The 16107-nt window shown below is 55.0% G+C and overlaps 1 protein-coding gene across 2 annotated transcripts; it reads right to left on the bottom strand.

Moving 5' to 3' along the window:
- Positions 1-1668: 1668 nt before the first annotated feature.
- Gata2 (GATA binding protein 2) lies at positions 1669-15258 on the bottom strand. 2 transcript variants are annotated; one of them, XM_034511179.2, is made up of 7 exons: positions 14812-15257; positions 9977-10184; positions 9061-9333; positions 8000-8641; positions 6284-6429; positions 4001-4126; positions 1669-3470 (listed from the first exon to the last, which is right to left on the bottom strand). In XM_034511179.2, the coding sequence occupies exons 3-7, from the start codon at positions 9287-9289 to the stop codon at positions 3171-3173; spliced, it is 1443 nt and encodes a 480-aa protein (XP_034367070.1). In that variant the 5' UTR covers positions 9290-9333; positions 9977-10184; positions 14812-15257; the 3' UTR covers positions 1669-3170. The 2 variants fall into 2 exon arrangements, with proteins under 2 accessions (XP_034367070.1, XP_076796197.1); XM_076940082.1 differs by lacking the exon at positions 9977-10184 and having other exon boundaries at positions 14812-15258.
- Positions 15259-16107: the final 849 nt, after the last annotated feature.

The following is a 16107-nucleotide window of genomic DNA, read 5'->3' as shown; positions in this document are numbered from 1 at the left end:
AGTGTGGTGGTCCTGTGGGGGAAACACAGCAACCCAGCTAATCTTCAGCTTGACTCCTATCTGGTTCAGGTGCCCATTCTGCAGGGAAAGATGAGGGCAGGGTAATGGTGGCATGCCAGGGCAGCATCCTAAAGCCAAAGTCCTGGAGATACTACCTCACTACACCCTGATGGACTGTAGCACTTTGAACAAGGTGCTGGTCCTTGCTAGGATACTTGCTTTTTGCTATGTGAGATGGGGCAACAGTCTGATTCAGGAGAAAACCTCCAGGTTGTAGGTGGATGTTTGTACTGTTGAGGAGCAAGAATGTTGACAGCAATAGTAGTCAGTGGGGACCCCAGTCAAGAGACCCAAGTAGCTAGAGATGATGAACAGAGAGAAGCCACTGACCAGGGACATATGCTCAGTGACTTGAATCAAAGAGAGAGGGCTTTATCCAAGAAGGTATGGACACACAATGATGACCAGGAGTCAGCTCAGAGGTCTCGGCCAAGACTATGGTTGACTGGACATATTATGAGCCACTGGTCAGAGACATGGGTGACTCAGGATGGGGGTTATTAGGATCATGAGGACTTTGGTGCTTGAGGGCTGAGGGTGGAAGAGAGACTGGTGATCAGAAACTTATGGGATATATTGGGATCAACAGCACTAGTGACCCTAGAATGCAGTAACCAGATACACTAATTACTGGTTATTAACCAGGGACTAGTTAGAGAAGCTAGTTGTCAGGAGTGTGGGGTTTAAGGGATCTGGGAGAATAGGGGTGCTAGGATCAGACTTGATACTTGTAACAGGATCATGGTGACTGGAGGTGAGCCCTCAGGGGTATTGGTACCACAGCATCAGAAAAGATGTGACTGTGAGAGGGTGTGGTTACTAGGCACATGGGTAGTTAGGTGATCAGAGGCAAATGACCAAGGGTCATTGTTAAAGAGACACTGGATGACCAGTCATAGTGGCCACATGCCAGCTACTCAGAGGTAAGGTGGGGAGAGCCATAGTGCTTACATGTTTGAGGCCGGCCTGAGCAATATAGAGATGCCACAATTCACATACACACGCATCCAAAAAAGTCACCATTGGTGGCTTGAATCTGTTCACACATTGGCCATGGGAAACCTCCTTGGTGAGAGACAGATTCTAGGCATGTGACTGCAGAAAATTGCCAACATCGCTGCCAGGGATGACTAGTGGCCCCGTTGTGTGCAGGCAAGTGACTGGTCACATCACTGACCAGATACATACCGGTGGGTGATTGGTTAGCACTCTCTAAGGGCACAACGGTAGATGCATTCCTTAGGAATATTGGTAGCAGTGGCTGTCCTGGATCATTGGTCAGAGACAGCAATTCGTGACGGGGTGATCAAGTATGTCAGTGAACAGATTTAGCAACTTGGTACCCTAGAAACCAGAGCTGACCACATTGGAGGGACCTGAGTGGGGCCAGGTCAGCAGTTGGTTCCACAAAACGCCCAAGCAGGTACCTGTGCTCAGAAGGGCACAGGCTGAAGAAGAGTCCTGTCCATCCCCATGGACCCCAGGGGAGGAGGCTTTAGCCAAATGGTCCTTTCTCTGAAAGACAGACAGCAGACACAAGGCCACCTGACAGCTTAAACCCCACCAGGGGTGTAGGGGTCCCAGGGACTCACTAGGCAGACTACAGCATTCACAAAAAGTATTTTATTATTTTTAACAGTATTCACTTTAAAGGAATAAGAGGGTAGCATACAATTTTTTACAGACAATATTTAAATGTTGTACACAGTTAACAATAACTTAGGTCACTAATTCAAAATAAAACAAGCCCAAAACATAAAAACAGAAAATACTGCCGATTCTTCTCTTATGCGGGTACTAGCACAAAATAAGTTACTTTCTAGGGAGCTCTGCAGCAACTGAACACCGGTATTGCACTTGGTTGACTGTCAGCACAATCGTCTCCCTGGGCTCTGGGCCCCCTTGCTGGCTGCTGCACCACTGCCACCTCCGCACACAGAATCGAAGCCTGGGACACATTTTATGTACAGCTGTACCTTGAAGGATCCAGCCAGCCACAGCGGAACAGAAGTCTGGGATCACAGGGCTACTGCTACTTCCCCAGAAGCCAAGAGCATAAGATTCCCCCTTGTCCCCAGCCCCCTGCTAGGGCTGTGGGACCCTAGAGCCATTCAAAGAACTGTGAAACTCAGCCCTAGTTTGCAGGTTTTACTTTTTCATAGTGGGGCTTCTGTGGCAACGTACAATTGACTGGACCCAAAATGAGTTTCAAAATAAAACCACTCATCGGCGGGTTAAGCTTATGCAGTTCAGGTTTTTGATTTGAGTATTTTCTTATTTATCTTAGAGGGGGAAAGGGGTCTAGGGGTTAGCAGAAAAGGTTGTATTTACAGGGGTCCAACTGGCCTAGAGCGCAGGCTGCAGCTCGGCCCATTTGGGTCACACCAGCTTTGGCCTCTGGAAGCCAGGGGAATGATCTGGGAGACGTTTCCCCTTTCCAGAGAATGTTTCCTTCCTGTGACCCAGCCCTGGCCTGGGAATCTGCGCAGGACCGCCTGCAATTGTCTCTGCCCTCTTGGGCTGCGTTAGGGCAGGGGCTACCCTCCAGGCAGGCTGGGGAGAAGGAGGCTCAGGCTGAGGACCTGTGAGTCTGTTCCCAAGAGCCCTGACTGGTGGCAGTAGGTCCCAAGGAAGGACCCAGAGAACACAAACAGCCCATGCCTCCATGTCTTCACGTTCTTGTAAGAAATGAGCAAAATAAAATATTTTTTTTTGCCTACTCCTTTCTCCTTCAAAAAATAAAAAAAAATAAAAATTAAAAAAAAAAAAGGTTTCATTTTTCTATCCCCGGTCTCCTCCTTGCTATAAATCTGTAAACCTGTCCATTTTGCTCTCCAAACAAACACTCTCCGTGAAAACACTTTTCTGGGCAGCACCCAGGGCACACAGGAGCTGCAGCCCAGTTAGAAATATTCACAGTAATGGCGGCACAAGACTGGGAGTCCTCCAAGAAGAGGTGGCTTCGGCCAGGCTAGGCTGGCAGGAGGAAGTGGGTCTCTTGGGATGGGAGGGAGCCAAGAGTATGTTCCACCCATCCTGGGAGTGCCCAGCCTCACTCTGGTTCTGCCAACCACCCTTGATGTCCATGTCTGTCCAGCGGGAGGCTGTGCCTAGCCCATGGCAGTCACCATGCTGGACGGGTGGGGGTGGCCAAAGGAGAGACTGGAAGAGGGGTGGATGGGCGTTGGCGTGGGTAGGATGTGTCCAGAGTGGCTAAAGGGTGGGAGGTGGCCCACGGGTGCCATGTGTCCAGCCAGGGCAGCCGCACTGAAGGGGGATGACTTCTCCTGCATGCACTTGGATAGCTCCTCAAAACATTCAGCCCCTTTCTTGCTCTTCTTGGATTTGCTGGACATCTTCCGATTCCGGGTCTGGATCCCTTCCTTCTTCATGGTCAATGGCCTGTTAACCTGGGGGCAGCCACAGAGCCCTTAGAAGTTGCCTAGGCACCATCCATCCGATCCCTCCCCTCCGAACTCTCTCCACAGGTCAAATGAGACTGAGTTAAATGTATCTCCATGGTGACAGGAACTGTACCTTCAGCTCAGACCCAGTGTTACTCACCAAAGCCCCCTTAAGCCTTTACTGTCATCTTTTCAAGGAATAGTGTATGGTATAACAGCCCATATGGTTGTTTCCAGACCACTAAATGCGTGCACTGCCTGCCTCCTCCAACACCTCGAATCCTCCCCTGCCCCCAACTTCTCCGAACACCGAACACCGAGGTACTCCGTCCCTGTCCGCCCTGCCCCCATCGGTCCCACCTCCAAAGCAGAGGCATCCTTCTCACAGGACGCCCTTCTGGTACTCTGGGCTGACCAAGCAGGCTGCCGGCTGCGGCTTCCCAAGCCAAGCCAAGCTGGAGATTGTGGCTGGGGCCGCTTGCTGGCCAGGCAGCACAAAGAGCTCAGGTCCCCGGGGAGGGGTGGGGTGCACTCACATTGTGCAGCTTGTAGTAGAGGCCACAGGCGTTGCACACAGGGTCCCCGTTGGCGTTCCGGCGCCATAAGGTGGTGGTTGTCGTCTGACAATTTGCACAACAGGTGCCCGCTCTCCTGGCAGCAGACTAGGAGGGGAGGGGAAGCGTCAGCGGCTGTCTCCCACGCCCCACCTTGACCTCCTCCTGGGCCCTTAGCACCATCCCCAGCCCCACCGTTTAGCCGGGAGCGATAGGTCCCACAGGGGAATCAAAGCATCTCAAACCAAAGAATTTTAGAATTTGAGTTGTAAACAAGTTGGGAATCACAGAACTTTGGGATAAAGAACTCTTAAGAATCTAAAGGATTGTCAACACAGAAGGGAAATGCAGCCACTTCCCCTACCCGCCCAGCAATCTAATTCCACAGGTAATGAAACAGGTCCCAAGGAGGCTTTAGTCCTGTGACCATCCTGAGTTGATCTGTCTCCAGTTGCATGCCTCCTCCCCCCACTGTTCCCTTGGAAATCCAGAATCCTGGTGACTCATGGCTGGGAGGCCGAGGCAGCAAGACCCTGCACTGCCCAGGAGAACCCAGAAAGCCCTGAGGAAGTTTGAGCCCAGGATTAAAGAGTGGCATTGCCTTGTCCTATATAAGATCTAGAAGTCACCAGGAGAGATTTAAATTGAATTTAACTACGGTTTAAAAACTAAACACTCAGTTCCTTTTACTGCACTAACAACATTCCTAGCAATCAATAGTCATACTAGCCAGAGGCTTCAGAGAAACTATGGAGCAGAGACGGTTCCATTCCCTGCCGGCCTAGAGCCCTGAGAGCGCTGGCTCACCTGCTGCCTTTTTACCAAGTTCCTAGTCCCAGCCCCCCAGGAAATGCCAGTCAGAGGTGAGGAGTGGAAGAGAGGCTGGTTTCTAGAACAAGGACCAAAAGGTTGTGTGTGTGTGTGTGTGTGTGTGTGTGTGTGTGTGTGTGTGTGTGTGTGTGTGACAGAGAGAGAGAGAGAGACAGAGACAGAGACAGAGACAGAGACAGAGACAGAGACAGAGAGGCTTTTTCTTAGAATACAGATCACCCTCTGCCATCCCTTCTGCCTCAGGTAAACAGAGAGGTACTCCTGTGTGCTCCTTTTCACATACCCCACCTCCACCAGCAACCCCTAGCTCTGAACTCCACTAGGCAGCCAGTGTGGGGTGGGAACCAAGTCCAGCTGAGTCCAGAGTGGCCCCGGGCTTGAGCCTGCTCATGGAGGGGACCAGAGCTGGCCTGCAGCGGGGGCAGGGAGGGTGAGTAAGCAGCTTGAAGCTGGAATTCTGACTCAGGGGCCAGCAGTGTATCCTCCTCCCACCCCCACCAGCCCGCACCACCCTCCCACTACGGGGGTGGGGGGAGAAAAAAAAGAAAGAAAAAGGGCCCCAAAGCGGGTGAACGATTTAAACTCATAAATCACTTCGCCCTGAAAAAATATATTTATTATTCTTAGCATTTTACACATTATTTGCAGAGTGGAGGGTATTAGAAATTTCAAAACAGCCCAGCAAGAGGCAGGACTGAGTCGAGGTGGCTCTGAGAACTTGCCGGTCCGGAAACAGATACACGAAGTTTCCTTATCTACCGGCTGCAGATGTCCGGATAGGAAACTCCGGCAGGAGATCCGAAAGGACTTTTTTTAAAAAAATCACTCAAATGAAAATACACAGTATAGGTGACTCCATGGAAAAATAATAAAGGGCAGGTTTTTTTGGTGGCCGCTGTGTGTTATTTAAATAAGCGGAGGAGACTGTGAGCTAGGAGGCAAGGGAGGGCGGCCAGAGCGGCCACAGGGAAAAGCACTTCATGGCCCTATTTTTAAAAAGAGCAAATAGGAGGCCAGAGCCTGAGGGTGGGCTGCTAGACCCAGAGCGCTGGGAATCCTTCAGCAGTGGGGGGCAGGGGAGGGGGTGCCTGGTGGCTGCGGGGAAGGGGGGTGCGGGTGGCTGCAGGACAGGAAATTTGGCAGGAAAGAATCCGCCAGAACGAAGAGCGACCTGACTGACCCCCCAAATGATTTTACTGATAAGAGAATTTCAGGTGATGAAGTCTCTGCATTTGAAGTTTTGCTGTTGGGTTGTTTTCGTTTTTATTTTTTTTCTTTTGTTTTTGTTTTTTTTTGTTTTTGTTTTTGTTTTGTTTTTGTTTTTTTTTTTTTTTGCTTTGTTTTGTTTTCCGTCTTCACTTAACTAACTACCAGTTCTGCCCTGGTTGGTGACCACTGTGGCCCTACCCTGCCCCATGATGTGCCCGTTCCTACCAGCCTCCGCTTGGGCTTGATGAGCGGCCGGTTCTGTCCATTCATCTTGTGGTAGAGCCCACAGGCATTGCACAGGTAGTGGCCCGTGCCATCCCGTCGCCAGAGAGGGGTGGCTGTGGCCCCACAGTTGACACACTCCCGGCCTTCTGTAGGGGAACAAGGAAAGACACAAGGCTTGCTTAGCCTGGACACAGAGCCAGAGGATCAAGGCTCTATTAAGGGCGATCCACCCCTGGCAGAAAAAGGGACTCAAGGGGTCCCCATAAAAGAAGTCCAGAGTCTTTTAAGGGTAAACCTTCGTTTCTGATGCTGCTGAGGAAAAACAAAGAGAGCCAGCAAGTGCAGGGTGTCAGGGACTGTCAGAGCCAGCAGTAAGTTACCCGGAAAAGGAACCAAAGGCCAGCTTTACGGAGCACAGCTACTGCTGCTCGGCTCAGGCCACAGTTATCCAGGATTGGGGTCTGGAGGGGCCTCTCATCCTCCTCCTCTGTTCCATTTCCTCTCACATCTGCCTCCCCAACTGAGCCAGCATCTCTGTCTGTTTCTCCTCTCTCCCATCAGCCCCCACTGTCTTTATGCTCCATCTAGGGTCAGGAAACTTTTCTCTTCCTCCAGTTCGGCTCCCTTTCAGCCAAACCCCTAGAATTCAACGATCAAAGTTGCTTCTTAAATGAAATAAATAAGTTCTTTCACCTTAGGCTAGGTGCCTTATTTTCTATTGTTGTTTTTGGCCATCTAGAACTCAAATAAAATTCAAAACAAACAGGGAAGAAGGGGCTACAAATAGGCCAAGACTTTGGAAAAAAAAAAAAAAAAAGGTAAAGTCGCTGGTCTCAGTAGAGCAGGAGACAGAGTCAGGTTGGGACTGGAGTTGAGCAGAGTGAGTGCTTAGTAGCTCGGTACCCAGGAAATTCTTCCTGATTTAGTTGGAACTAAGTCACCTATGAGAAGTTGGTTCCTCAACTCTGAAATAAACTTTAGAGAAAGCCTTCCCCCTCCCTTGCTAAAAGCTATGGGAAGGAGCCCCAGAGCCATGGGTTATTGCCTGAGGGCCATATGGCTGGACAAACCCAGCTGGATCCAGCTGCAGCTGGCAAAGGGGTGCAGGCACAGGTTCTCACTCCTACCCTCAGGGTGAAGGATCAGGGTCACCGGGATACTAACTGGCCTTGGGAATTTTGCTTTGGGGAAATCTCCAAGGAGATCTGGAGCCACTGCAATCCTAAAACTGGACTAGCAGAGTTGGAGAACTAGATTCCTTAGGGCCTGGATCTCTGCAGTGCCCGCAGCATGCACACACGCTCACAGATACACGTACACAGACGCACACACTGACTCCTTCCTTCACCTACAGCCTCCATTCTCCCCCACACCCAGTCACGAGGCTGCTCCGTCTCAGCTGAACTTTTAAGGAGGAGACAGGGAACCACATTCTGAGTATTAGCTGATGCTTGCCAACCTTGGAGGGAGGGCATGCGGAGGGGTGAGGAGCTGAGCTGAACATTGGGGTTACTACAAGCACTCAAGGGCAAGATGAAAGTTTTAGGGTTTTCTTCCTCCCCACAGGGAGCTTCAAATGCTCGTGGACTATGAGAGAGGACAACCACCCATTCTTCAATCAGGCGCCCTAGCATGGCCTCTCTATCAGACCAAAACCCATTTTACAGAGGCACACCACACCCACAGGCCCTGAAGTCCCATCACACCTGCTTTTACCTGAGCAGGAGCGAGCCTTGCTTCGCTGCTTAGGGGTGAAGCTGGAGGCTGGGCCACCCAGGAAGCCTCCCGGATGGAAGAGACCGCTGCCATAGTCATGAGCTGAGGCAGGCACATAGGAGGGATAGGTGGGTATCGGGTGGTGTGTTGCAGGCTGGGTACCCATGGTAGCTAGGCCCGGGCGCAGGGGACTGCCACCTTCCATCTTCATGCTCTCGGACAATGACACTTGGTACTTGACACCATCCTTGTCCTCACCCCGGGCTACACTACCCCCTGCAGAAGACGAGGCTGGGGAAGCAGCTCCAGTCGTGCTGGGGTCTGGAGACACTTCTTTGGGTGGTGTGGGTGGGAAGCCGAAGAGATGGGAGCCTGAGTGGGCTGCGGTGGGAGTGAGAGAGGCCACGGAGCTCCCACTGCCTCCCCCACTCCCACCCGCAGGCCCTGGGTACACAGACAGAGGCCCTCCCGGTGCTCCAGCAGCTGAGGGGTGCAGTGGGGTCTTGGAGAACGGGCTGACGGTCCAGGGGCTATGGTGATGGGCAGCGGCGGCAGAGAGAGCTGCTTTGCCTCCGTCCAGCCATGGCAATCCTGGGCTGTGCAACAAGTGTGGTCGGCACATCTGGCCTCCGGTGAGACGAGCTGCGCAGAGGTAGAGGGGTGAGGGTGATCAGGGGTTTCAGAGCCGTGACACGGGCACACAGAATCACAGCTCCGGGGACTACCATCAGCAGCCCCACCCTTTAAAACATCAGAAACACAACACCTCAGCCTGTAACCATCAGCAATGTCAGTGAAAGGCCGAAGAACAAGGGACACAGAGCAACCCCACCAGACAGGGCCCTGAGAAGGATCCTCCCCAAGACAGTTGGAAATGGACTGAAACCCTACAGGTCCCAGACCCTCCCCAAGAAGTCACTGCCTCCACCTTCCTAGGCCCGATTTCGCAGCTGCTCAGATTCCTGCGGATCCCACATCCGGGAAGCAGCAACAGGCCGTCCTCCCCTCCGAGGCCTGGAGCGGGCGCCAGGCTTCCAGAAACCCTGGGGGCCAAAGCTCACCATGCGCTGGGCTGTAGGAAACGCGCGCGCGCGCGTGGGCCGGGTTGGCGTAGTAGGGGTTGCCCTGCGAGTCGAGATGGTTGAAGAAGACATCCACCTCGTCGGGAGGCAGCAGTTGTGCCGGCTCCATGTAGTTGTGCGCCAGGCCCGGATGGTGCGAGTCGGGGTGCTGTGCATTCAATACGGCGGGATGCGCCATCCAGCGAGGCTGCTCAGGCGCCACCTCCATGGTCCACTACTGCGGCTTGGGATCCAGGCGAAGGTGGGGCGGCCCTGGATAACAGAGGGGATGTGAGGGACACTGCCGCCTTCTGACACCCCCATCCCCAAAGTCGGTGTCTTGAGAGCAAAGGCACTCCATCGGAGCTTCACTGAGGACCAGTCCCGGGTGGGAGGAAAGAGCAAGGTTTAAAACGAAAGGAAGGTGAAGGAAGGGGTTTAGCCTCATACACTCACAGGGAAACTCGCGTTCCCACAGACACACGCCCATGCACACGAGGTCACACACAGGGATAGGTTCTGACACCGGTGACCCCCCCCCCCCCAAAACGCACGAGGAACTGAAATCGGGTTCTTACACCGTGACCCTGTCCTCTGGGCACACAAACACATAAACTGGGACTAAAAGTTAGAGACAATCGCCTAGACATCCACTCTGGGGCACACGCCCTCCCATGCCTCCCGTAACACTTACTTTGACAATATATACACAAACTAACCCCGACACATCGGGCCACCCCAAAAACGCACACGCAGTTCCTGGGGCTGAGAGACGGTCCCCAACGCCCTCTCTAACAGTCAGCCAACCTCTCCCCAAAATATAAGAACGTAATCTCCCACAGGAGATACTTGTCTGAACTCCACAGAGATCCCTCCAGCCTAGGAGTGCCCACAGCCCCCTGAACCTCAAACTTACACTCGCAGCCGCTCGGGAAGGGGAGAGCTCAGCAGTAGAGAGTAAGGGACACCAGAAGAGCCCGAGTGCGGCGGGCCCAGTGACAGCGCGTCCCAAGGCCGGTGGATTCACGGGATAGGGGTGGGGGACAGCGCGCGTCTCGGCCTCCGGCCCGCCCGGCTCCGGCCCCTCTGCATCCTCCGGCCGCCCTGGCGCCAGCTGCCGACTCCTGCACAGACATGAAGCGGGGGCCGCGCACGCCTATGAAGCCGGCGCCAGCCAATCAGCGCCGCGCGCCGCCCAGCCTCCGCCCCCCCATTGGCTGCTCCCGCAGCTTCGGCCGCTGGACTTCGAGGCTGACCCGCGAGCTGGCCCCCTAGGCTGCCTGGCCCCCTCCCAGCGCCCTCCCTGCGGCCTCTGATGCCAACGCCCCCCAGGGGACCCTCACCGCGGGCAGACCCTGCACCCCTCCGGCAGAGGCTCAGGTCCTCCAACCTCTGCCCTTCCAGCAACTAGGCACGAATGGGGTCCCTGACTTCCCAGGAGCCGAGACACGCACCTTCTGGGTATCTCTCTGCTGGGACCACAGCTTTCCACTCTCGGGCGGAGCCCCACCTCCCCTGCTACGGACCACGGCCAGCCCAAGTTCAACTGACTCCCCAAACCCTCTGTCCTATCAGGGCTAGCTGTGCAAGGGGCTGGTAGGATCGGCTGGGCAGCACGAGCCTAGGGATTGTGGACCTCTCTACGGCACCCGAACTTTGGGCACTAGGACACTTAAGGCTATGCTAGATCGATGGTCGTGGTCACGCCAGTGGCCCAGAGAGGGGGGAAGGGCTCCGGGCGTGGCCTTAGTAGACCACCAGGCTGAACTGCCTGGGGCGAGGCCGTGGAGCGGGTGACTGGCGCCAGGGTCGGCTGGAGGAGACTCCCGGGTATTAGCCATATATTTTTTTTTCCTTCTAGGGGTCCCCGAGACGGTCTTTGGGGAGATGGAAGCAATGTTTTGAGCACTTTGTTCCCAAAGTCACCTGGAGTTTTTTTCCACAACACCTCCATTCTGGAAAGGCAGTGGGTTCAGGGGCGAGTATACAAACCTAGCTCCCTCTCTGGCTATATAGACGGGAAACCTCAACTCCAGAGTCCAGAAAGAGGCTTGAGAGTCCAAGACTTTTAGGGGAATCTAGACAGGTGCGATGGATTGGCCGAGCTTGAAGCCCTCCATCTAGCTCCTCTATCTTTACAGGGCCTGAGACCCCTAAGGAATAATTACAGAGGGGTCCCAGGTTGGTCCCGAGCTGGGGGAAGGCTGGGGTCCCCGCCGCCCCCAAAGATGGGGGAGGGGCGGCAGGATTGACAGTCCGTAATTGGGTAACTGGAGGCGGCTTCTCCGGCCCGGCGGCCCCGCCACCGCGACGCCGGGCCCCTGACGTCACCCGATTCGCCAGGAAATGAACTTTTTAATAATCCAAGGAGGGTGGAAAGCCCTCGGTCCCCTCGGCTCGGGGGGCGCCCAGCCAGGCGGGCTCAGCTTCTCGGGCGCGCCCCCGTCACCCCCTCCCAGGTCCTCTGCGGACAGCGCTGAGGGGGCGCGCGCACGGCAGGGCCTCCTCCGGCCTCTGCGGCTGGCGTCCATCTGTCTGTCCGAGGCCCTGGAACAGGTAAAGGCCTAGGGCCCGGGGTGCAGAACTCCACTGGACCGGAAACCCGCGCCTCTCGCTCCGGGGTGGGGGTGGGGGGGCTGCTGTCCGCTGTGTTCCCCGCGCCTCTGCGCTCCAGAGCCAGCAGGGGCCCAGGAGTCTCGGGGATCCGCTCCCAGCCCAGGCGGGAGGTCTAGCAAGAGGGATCCAGGGGCTGGAGGGGCGCGAGACCGCAGTGCCTCGGGGTCGGCTGGGCAGGTGGGTGGTCTCAGTGCCAACCAGGCTCGCGCTCCCACTGCGCGGTCCACTTAGGACCCGCTTTCGGGACGGCTTCCTCGGCTTCTCACAGCCTTTAGCCCATGATTCTTCCTTAACGAGCAAGGCGAAGTCGCTATGGAGTTTCCAGATTGTTCGATGTCCCTGGAACCTAGCAGGAGAGTCTAAAGGCCTCTCAGCCCCGGCGATAACCCCATTTTCGACAACGATACCCCATGTGGCCGAATTCCATGGCCGTACAGAATTCCAGGAGGAGAACGCGGGTGCGCAGAGGAAGCTGCCCTGGCCGAATCGGCGCCACGGCTGGCAGGGCGGGGGTCTCCCAGTACCACCCCTGAGAGCAGGTAATTTCCCTCTTTTCTCCAGAAGTCGCAATTAAAATTATCTCCCTGTTTGGACGAGATGGGGGTTGCCTTTTCTACGCCACATCGCGGATGAGGGAACGTCCTGCCTCTCACAGAGGTGAAAGTGGCCAAGCTTGGTGGGTTCCCACTCGAAACGAGAGCCCCAGGGTTTCCCACCGTGCTGGCGCAGAGCAGAGTGCAGAAGGGGATTTAATTACTCCGTTCGGCAGCTCAGAAAATCGCCGTGCAACGAGGGCTTAACCGGGTGGTTAAACGACGCTTGAGCCTGGGCCTCCAGAGACCCGCCAACAACCTAGCCTGCCCAGAGACTGGGCATAAGAGAGGAGAGGAGAGGAGGGTCCTGCCAGGTCCTTTGAGGACCTAAAGTTGCCTTCTGGAAACTGCAAGCCATCAGCCAGCTGGGCGAGCCCCTGCTGAGGTTGGAGTCCCTGCGTCTGATGCGGGACTGCTGAGTTTTCCAGCAGGAACTAACCCGGCTGAAAGGGAAAATCGCAGGCTAGATAGCAGGCCACTGAATTGGAGAATAAAGGGGAGCCTGTGCTGATGAACGTGTGTGAACCAGATAGATCCACACAGCCAAGAATCCACTACTAGGCCAAAAATGAACCGCCACTAAAGTCCAAACAAACACCAGGAAGGGCCGAGACAGTTCTCAGGATGGTTTAGATTCGACTTCTCCCAACCCCACCGCCCCCCTCCCAACGAAAGCAGATTTATTTCAACTTACAGATCCCCACTAAACACCTTCAGGTGAACACTTGCCTTTTAAGATTTTTGTTTTTGTGTTAATTTTGGAGCTGTTCTTCTCTGAACTAAATTGTCCTTTTCCTTCCACGGAAACAAGATTTCTCGGAGAACAGAGGGAGATTGGCTCCCGAGCTGAATTTTCTAATCACCTCTTGTGTGTGTGTGTGTGACCTGGAAGCTTTTACAGGGAGGGGACCGTGCAAGGGGGTGCTCCTGCGTGGGAGTTGGGTTCTGTGGATCCAGGCCCTGTTCTGGGTGTGGCCCGGCTCCTGCAAATCAGTCTTGGAAAGGAATGGAGTCATAGAGGGTCCCCAGTTCATGCTGTCCTCCCCACTTGTCCTTTGTTTAAACTTCGCTCATCCAAGCCATCCTTTGGGACCACAAGTTTATACCCTCTCCTTGCAAGCTAATTCTCTCCTTTTTCCAAAGGACAGCTAAGTGGCCGGCTAGCTTAGGGCTGCCTTCCAAACAGAAGTCGCTCACAACCCGGAGGCCTCCATACCTACATCGTGGCCACAAGGTTTGAGGGACACTGGGAAGGAAGTAGGGGAGCTTTGGCCATTATTGGTCAGGGTCTCCTCTAGATGGAGGACTCAGATATGTTCCTGGAAGCGCCCATCAATTCAGAGGGCTCTAAACGGCGCTCCTTGCTCTTTGGAATTCGCTTCCAGCTCCTCAAAATCAGAAGGATCCCATTTGTCTAGCATCTGCCATTTTATTCTGAGTCTTGGAAATACAGGGACTGGGACCCAATGTCCTAGGTGTCTGGCCCGCTGGTGCCAGGTGCCTTGGACTCTGCAATTTCTGGTTAACTTCTAGCCTCCATACCCCACCAGCAGACAGGGGGGGGGGGCTGCCCCTCTTCGCCATCAGCTATGCTTTACTCAGAGGCCTAAGGGTCAGCGACTTGACAACTGCTAAATGCATTTCGTTAGATGCAATTTGCTTGCAATTTGTCAACCCGGCTGGGAAACGCTCTCCAGACGCCTGGCAGACACTTTGGCTCTACCTGGTTCCTGAATCCTGCCTGTTTATAAACGAATCCCGATTTGGGCCACCGTGTAGACCCAGAACTCACCCCCAAATGTTCCCGACCTTGGGAGGCAAGTTGTTTTAAAAAACAAACGAATTTCTTTCCTTGTTTTCTGGTAAAGGAGAAGATGCCACACGGGAGGTCCTTCTGAATACAAGACCTTTCCCCTCGCCGCTGGGATAAGCTCAAATTCAAGCCCGGCCGCCACCGAATGGTTCAATGCCCAGCGTCCAGACAGGCCCAGAGCGCCGCCGTCTACGTCTATACACGGCGGATCCCCTAGCCTGCGTCGACCTCGTTCTTATTGAAATCCCACTGAAAAGATTCCGACTCCGACTTGGGCAGGAGAAGACTTCCATACCCTGCGCTCTCCCCCACCTGCACCCTCGCCACACTGGATAAAGGGCCGCGGGGCGCTTCGAGCGGGGGGCACAAGCAGGAGCGAGCCGGGTTAAGCCGCGCAAAGCCGGTGCACGGGACTAGCTGGCAGGTGCAGCCAGCGCCCAGGCAGCCCGGCTTGGGCGCATCCGCCGCCGCGACCCGGGGGTGGGGAACCGCGGAGACAAAGGCCCCAGCTCTGGGGTGGGAGGGGGCGCGTCGCAAAGCTCTGGAAAGCCGGGTCTCCAGGTCCAGAGCTCCGGAAAAACGGAAGGCAGGATCCCCCCCAGGCGGGCCTTTGGGTTTCCGGATGACCTGGGTTTGAGCCACTAGAAGGATCGTGCGATCCGGTTGTTGGGAAGGCCCAGCCTGGGACCGGGAGGCTCGGGACGGCGCGGGCCGAGTGCAGGAACTTACCGACTGCGGCGCGGTGGGCGGCGCCCTCGGGCGGCCACGGCCAGGGCTCAGCAGGGAGGCAGCGGTGTGCGCGGCGTGGCTGGTCGGCTCGCGGGGGCCAGCGCGGCCGCGGCGGTCACCAGTGGGGCCCCGCGGCGCGGAACGCAAGCTCGTCGCGCAGGCGACCGCTTTTGTCCCCCAAGACCCGCTATGGTTGAGGTGATCTCAGGCCAGAGAGACCTGAGCAGTGAGCTACCGCCAAGCTGGCCTGGCCACCTCTCTTGATTCTGGCTGCCTCTCGGTTCCCGGCCGCAGAGCGGCAGCTTTTTATTTCGACATCACTTCGAGGGGGAGGGAACGCCGCAGGGGGGGCAGGAGGGTGCCCGGGCTCTGCGCCCTGTTTGCCTGGTCCAGCCGCCGGGCTGGCCAGGCTTGGGCCACTAGTCAGTCGAGGCGCGCACACCCTGCAGGCCACTCCCGCCTTCTCAGGGCCACGCAAGCACTTTTGCTCTCAGGGATGTAATCTCAGAAAGCCTGGGGTGTCTCTTTTTTGAGACTCTGCCTCACAAGCAAGAACATAGACACCTGCCCCTCCTTTCATACACACATTATGAACGCGGTGTCGCTGTGTTGATGTCCCCAGACGGGCTCTCTGGCACACAAACACCAGTGCGCATATAGATATAATGTACACACACACACACACACACACACACACACACACACACACCTCCCGTATTTCCTGCACATTTACTATATGTAGATGCTTTCCCACCTTCTTCCCCTTTGACTCAGGTTCCCAACTCAGCAGCATTTTAGGAATGGTGTTTCTGGGTGTCCTTGGCCCATTCTTGGTGGACCTTTTGCATCAGAGAAAGCCACAAGAAGAGAAAAAGGCTTGTCCTTAGAAGGGTGTTAGGAGGCAGCCTGGTGGCAGTCTACACCCTAAGGAGGTACCTGAGCTAGATGGCAATGAGAATGTATTCCTTGCATTACCCTAAGCCCCTCTGAGAAATTCAAAGAACCCCACAGACTCACTCTGCTTAAAAAGACTATGCATCCTGGTGTGCTCCGTCCAGGGAGTCAGTCTGTCTCTGCAAGCACATCCTTGTAGAACCAGATGCTTTGGATCTTTCTGAATCTGTTGCTCTGTGTACATACAGTCTACATGCAGCTCAGATTACGTGCCCAGTGGCCTATGTATTCACCACGAGCAGCTCACGGGAGTGTTTGTGAAACTTAAGTGTATCCCTAAGCATTTGTACTGGGTGGTAGGTCACAACATGACTGTTATCAGTCTGTGGCCCCACAAATGCA

The sequence above is a fragment of the Arvicanthis niloticus genome, chromosome 9, assembly GCF_011762505.2.
Source record: "Arvicanthis niloticus isolate mArvNil1 chromosome 9, mArvNil1.pat.X, whole genome shotgun sequence".
NCBI lineage: Eukaryota > Metazoa > Chordata > Mammalia > Rodentia > Muridae > Arvicanthis > Arvicanthis niloticus.
This window is presented reverse-complemented; position numbering and strand designations above follow the sequence as displayed.

Excerpts from the sequence above, each read along its gene's own strand:
- Gata2 (XM_076940082.1), bottom strand. The coding sequence starts at position 9,289 with ATGGAGGTGGCGCCTGAGCAGCCTCGCTGGATGGCGCATCCCGCCGTA. Across the intron at positions 4,127-6,283 it reads TCAAGCCCAAGCGGAGGCTG|TCTGCTGCCAGGAGAGCGGG; the intron begins GTAGGAACGGGC and ends CTCCCCTCCTAG. Across the intron at positions 3,471-4,000 it reads TCTACTACAAGCTGCACAAT|GTTAACAGGCCATTGACCAT; the intron begins GTGAGTGCACCC and ends GGCTGCCCCCAG.